Here is a 5,198-nt window from a genome sequence, read left to right as displayed (position 1 = left end):
TCCAGGTGAGCTGGCTGCCGTGGCTGCGCTGTAGAAGGAGCCCCTCACCCTGCCTGGCGGTACCAGTGACCGCATCCTAGGGAGAACCCTGGATGGCTCTGCCTCTGTGGGTCATGCTGTCACCGATTTTGATTTGAGGACGAAGGTCATGTGTGTCCACAGGAGTTTTGCACAGGCATTGGCAGGACTGCATGAGACTGTCCCCATGTGTACATCATGTCTGTTGGGGAGAAAAGAACCACGGACGTGATTTCTTCTTTTTTCTAAAATTAACTTATTTTTAATTGACAATAATAGTATATTTCCTTTGTATTTAAAGCTTTTTTTTTTTTTTTTTTTTTTATGTCAGAAGGTGTGTGTATGCCCACAAGAGAGAGGGAACAAGAGAGAAGGGTCCCCACCAGGCCTGGCCTGAGCATCACCTTGCTCCGGTCTCCAGGAGCTTGCTGGGGCCCGGGCCTGTGCACCTGTGTCTAGCAGATTTTTCATGCCGAGGCAGGGACTTGAACCCTGCTTGGCCACGTGGGACCTGGCTTCCTTCCTCCACACTGCACTGCTGTGTTCCAGGCCCGCCCCCAGGTTTTAGGCCGACCACGTGGGGTGTGCCGTCGTGAGCGGTGCGCTGTACGAGTCGGCCCTGCTGTCTCACACTGGTGCTGACGGCGTTTTGTGGTGAGGACACGTCAAAGCTGTTCTCGTAGCAATTTTTGAGGATGTGATACAGTCCCATCAATTGCAGTCACTGTTCTGTGGCGGAGGCCTCTTCAACTGTCAGCTGAAATTCTGCCTCCTCTGAGCGCGTCTCCACTTCCACCTACCTGGCTGCTGCCTTTCCGTACCCTCCTGGCGTGCGGTTTGTTTGGATGAAGGAAATCTGGTTCCTTGACTTTCGCAGTAAGCTGATATCTTACAGCTGCCATTAGGGCTGACCCCATAGCAAGCAGTTACGCCTGGCACACAGGGAGCCGGACCCCGCATGGCCGCTGGCAGCCGGAGACCTGGCCCTGGCGGTTTGGAGAGCACACTGGGGCATGTGCCTGCATGCTCAAGGCCCTGGTGGGATGGGGTTGGAGCAGAGGGATCGTGTCCACGAAGGACAGTTATCTCAGTCGCTCAATTTACCAGTAATTTAAAAAAATTACCTAATGCTGAGAAACCAGCCTTTTTTCAGAAGTCTGCAAGACACCGGGGCAGAGTGCAGCTCCGAGGGCTCCCACGGGCTGCCCTGTGCCTGGGGCTGGGACTTGGGCTCTGCAGTCGGTCTCCAGGTACGCCGGCGGCTTCCGTGCTCGGCCAGGTCTGCGCACGTCGGCGGCCTCTGTGCCCGGCCAGGTCTGTGTACCCCGGCGGCCTCTGTGCCCGGCCAGGTCTGTGGACCCCGGCGGCCTCCTTGCTGTGCCCGGCCAGGTCTGTGCACGCCGGCGGCCTCTGTGCCCGGCCAGGTCTGTGCACCCCGATGGCACACTTACTCTCCAGAAGTCGGAGGTGAGGACGAGTTCAGTGACTGACCAAGATCCATTACAGGTCTCCTTTTGCCCCGCTGCTGTTTCTGTTCTGTGGGCATTTTCAGGAAGGTCCTGTTTCTTTTTAGTTTAGGACCCACCCTTCCCCATCCCCGCAGCCGGGAGCATTTATTACAGAGTGTTCCCGATGGATTTACTTAACACTTAAAAGTAAGGATGAGAATCACAGCGTGACTCCTGCAGCACCAGGCTGGGGCTGGGACCTGCCCGAGGCTGTGTGCAGTGGGCGGCTCAGGCTCCTGCAGCCCTCTGTCTGCATGGCTCTGCCAGGCAGCAGCTGGTGGGCTTGGCCAGGCAGCTCCAAAGCCACGCTCTCCCATGAAACTCATTGTCTTCTCAAGATGCCGTGGCTTGGGGACCAGCAGTTAGCGTAATGGCTATGTCGTTGGACTCTCATGTAGTTGACCATGGTTCGAGTCCCAGACCCGGCGGCTTAAACTCAGGTCGGGCGTGTGTGCATGCGTGCCCAAGATCCCGAGAGGAGAATGGAGGAGAAGGGATTGCGGCGTGGCCATCCCCCCTGGGGGGTGATTTCTCGCTTTCTCTCTCTCTGTCTCTCTCTGTCTGGCGAGCGCACGCGCCCTATAGCAAAAACCTCTCCAAAAAAAAAAAAAAAAAGATGCGCAGGGTGCCAAGTGTGTGGGGTTCCTTCTCTGTCCTCCGTGTCGTCAGTAACGGGGCTGGAGCTCCATGGATGCCAGACGGTGACCTGGGCACCCCAGGCCTGTCAGTGCCTGGTAGCGAGGCCCTCTGTGGACGCTGGACTGGGCCCTGGCCCTGGGCCCTCTGCAGACACTACTTGGCTTAGGCGACTTCACCCTCTGGCGTGAGGTTTGCCATCGGTACGAGGCCCCCTCCGAGCTCTAGGAGGGTCACTGGACTTGCTGGGTGGTGCTGGGAGCGGCTTCGGAGTGTCAGGCCTAAGCTCCTGTGTTTGTTTCCTGTCGATGCTCTCAGGATGACCGCTGCAAGACTCCTTTGTTCATCCTCATGTCCTTCATGCCGGCATCTGCGGTCCCCCTCTTCAGGTATTTGTCTGCTGCCCCTCGTTATGATGGCCACAGGAGCCCTCACCCTGTTGTGCCGAGTGGGTGGTGTCCACCCAGCAGTCCAGGGTATTCTCTGGCCACTCACAGCTGCCGCCTGCCCTCCCCTGTCTGCGGCAGGGAATTCAGTGCGACCCTTGGGCCCTGCAGGTGCCGAGTGGTGCAGTGGGGGCTGGTCTAGGCACTGGTGAGACGCAGGGAAGAGCCGAGCTTGGCCGGGCACCTGAGGCCAGTGGGAAGCTGAGGCTGGGACTACGGTGTGGCCGAAACCCATCTGTACCTATCAGAAAACGTGTGTTTCAGTGCCAGTTAAAAATCATTCCCCGAAGTCAGGAATTGCTCTAGGATCTGAGATGGCACAGCAAAAGCAGGAGGCAGGGACGGTGCGGCCGGGGTGTCCTCAGTTGCTGCCCTTCCCGGGCAGGGTGTGAGCCAGCCCGAGCCCTCGAGGCACGTCTGTGATAGCAGTGGCCGGCGCACCCTCGGGCTCTGCCTGCTGATGGTGCCTCGCCTTTGGGCAGGTGGGCGTTGCAACCCGTCAGCTCCGGGCAGGTGGGCGTTGCAACCCGTCAGCTCTGGCTTACGCACCCGACTCTTCCAGCTGCAGCGTCGTCTCCACACTGAGGGGCCAGGATGAGAGTGCCACTGACAAGGCCTACGGCACCCTGCTGGACTGCCTGTGCTCCTGGGGCCACGTCGGGCACGTCCTGGAGCTCGTGGACAGCTGGCTGCCACAGAAGCAGCCCCAGACCCAGGTACTGCGCCCATGCCTGTCCGAGTGCGCTGTGGGTGGTGGGCCTGCGGCCGTGGGGCGTGGCTTTACTCATCGGCCTGTCGTCCTTGCAGAGTCGCTCGGCATCGAAGCGTAAGGCGCAGGTCCGTGCTGTGCGCCCCAGCAAGCCTGGCTTAGCGCTGGCATACATCGAGTACCTGCTGACTCACACGGGCAACCGCCAGCGCCTGCTCTCGGCCCCCCGCAAGAAGCTTCACCGTCTTTTGAAAGCACTTGAGGTGTCCAAGGTAACCGAGGGCCTGAGGGGGCGTGGAGGCACGGTGTGGACGCCACTCATGCTCCTGTTTGTGCTCCTGAGGTTTCCGCAAAGGCGCGGACAATCGCGTTGTGCCCGCTTGTTTGTAGACAAGGATGCAGAGGGCGGGGGCAACACTCAGGGCAGACTCCCAGTTCCCGGGCCCTAGGCTGGCTTCCTGGGAGCAGCGTGGAAAGCAAGGGTGTGTGCAGTCCAGGTGGAGGGGCGGGGCGAGCTGTGCTCTTTGGATCTCCACCTCCAGTGTGGGAGCTCGCTCCTGTGGAGGCACCTGCTCTCAGCTGCCGGCGTGTCTTCCCCTCCTGGGCCAGCTCCAAACTCACTCCATGCGAGGGAGAGCTTTAGCTCAGTAGGGCCAGGCTCAGGCGGGCTCAGGTGAGGGACAGGGGGCTCAGGTGAGGGACAGGGGCTCAGGTGAGGGACGGGGGGCTCAGGTGAGGGACGGGCTCAGGGGAGGGACAGGGGCTCAGGGGAGACACAGGTGGGCTCAGGTGAGGGATGGAGGGGCTCAGGGGAGGACAGGCAGTCTCAGGCTGTGGAGGGGTGGGCCTCGTGCTGGCCGGGCTGGATGGCAGCAGTCTGCTTGCCCGTGCTGTCTGGAGCCCGTTGCTTGTGGAGGTGTGGAGTCGAGGTGGCGTCTTCACGGTGGCTGGCACAGCAACACTTCCCCTGTGCTGTGTCCGTCACGCCGTGGCAGCTGAGCAGTCAGTGTGGCCTCTGCTGTTCGCGTTACAGGCAGATCTGGAATCCCTCCTGCAGTCGCCAGCCGGGGCACCTCGTACCTTCGACGAAGCCACCACCCTGCGAGCCTTCAGTCTCTTCTGCCGCCTGAGCGTCCACCTGCAGCGCAAGGTGTGTGGCGTCTCCTGGGCTCGAAGGAGAGGCCTGCAGGCTGGCCGAGCTGCCCGTCACTGGCGTTTCCTCTCTTATCCTCGCACAGTTCTGCTCGGAGGAAAACGTGTGTCTGTCTGATTTGGAGGACACTGGGCTGTGGTTGGAAAGCAGAGTTTTACCTCTGATTCGAGATCAAGAGGAAGAGTACCTGGAGCATCACAGGACCCTTCACCAGCAGATCATCCAGGTGAGAGGTCTTGAGACACAGACACTGGGCCTGCAGCTGACCCAGGGTTAGCTGCTCGCTGCCACGGCCAACCAAGAGTCTGAGTCTGACTGTGGTTTGAGTCCTGGACACAGCAGCTTGAATCTCAGCCAGGCACTGTGTGCCCAAAGTCCCGGGAGAAGGATGGCAGCGTGGCCAGTGCCCCAGGGGATTTCTCACTTTGTTCTCTCTGCCTGTCTCTCTCCAGAGCGTTACACGCCCTATGGCAAAAACCTTAAAAAAAAAAAAAAAAAAAAGAAGCTTTTCTTTTCCAAAGTTTGTTACGTGTTCAAGATTCTGTTTTCTGCTTTAAAGTGTAGACTGGGTGGTACTTTCGCTTGTACGAACTTGGAGGCTTTCACGTGTGTGGAGATGACCTCACAGAGTGTAAACTGTGGTTGCCGTAACCCACACAGCACGTAGCAGCTGTTCGCTGCCTCTCTGCAGTGGCCTCGGGTGTTCCTAGATCTCGTAGGGGAGCAGG

The 5,198-nt window shown here is 59.4% G+C and overlaps 1 protein-coding gene across 1 annotated transcript in view; it reads left to right on the top strand.

The window, feature by feature from the left end:
- Positions 1 to 5,198, top strand: part of NCAPG2 (non-SMC condensin II complex subunit G2) — a 71,592-nt gene that overhangs the window by 45,857 nt on the left and 20,537 nt on the right. The window contains exons 18-22 of the mRNA XM_027770066.1: positions 2,481 to 2,551; positions 3,171 to 3,324; positions 3,416 to 3,589; positions 4,351 to 4,467; positions 4,556 to 4,696. Coding sequence (XP_027625867.1) covers positions 2,481 to 2,551; positions 3,171 to 3,324; positions 3,416 to 3,589; positions 4,351 to 4,467; positions 4,556 to 4,696 — 657 coding nt within the window. The remainder of the gene's footprint in view (positions 1 to 2,480; positions 2,552 to 3,170; positions 3,325 to 3,415; positions 3,590 to 4,350; positions 4,468 to 4,555; positions 4,697 to 5,198) is intronic.

This window comes from Tupaia chinensis, unplaced genomic scaffold, assembly GCF_000334495.1.
Source record: "Tupaia chinensis unplaced genomic scaffold, TupChi_1.0 Scaffold000110_1, whole genome shotgun sequence".
Lineage (NCBI taxonomy): Eukaryota > Metazoa > Chordata > Mammalia > Scandentia > Tupaiidae > Tupaia > Tupaia belangeri.
The sequence above is the reverse complement of the archived record's forward strand: the minus strand, read 5'-3'. Positions and strand labels throughout refer to the sequence as shown.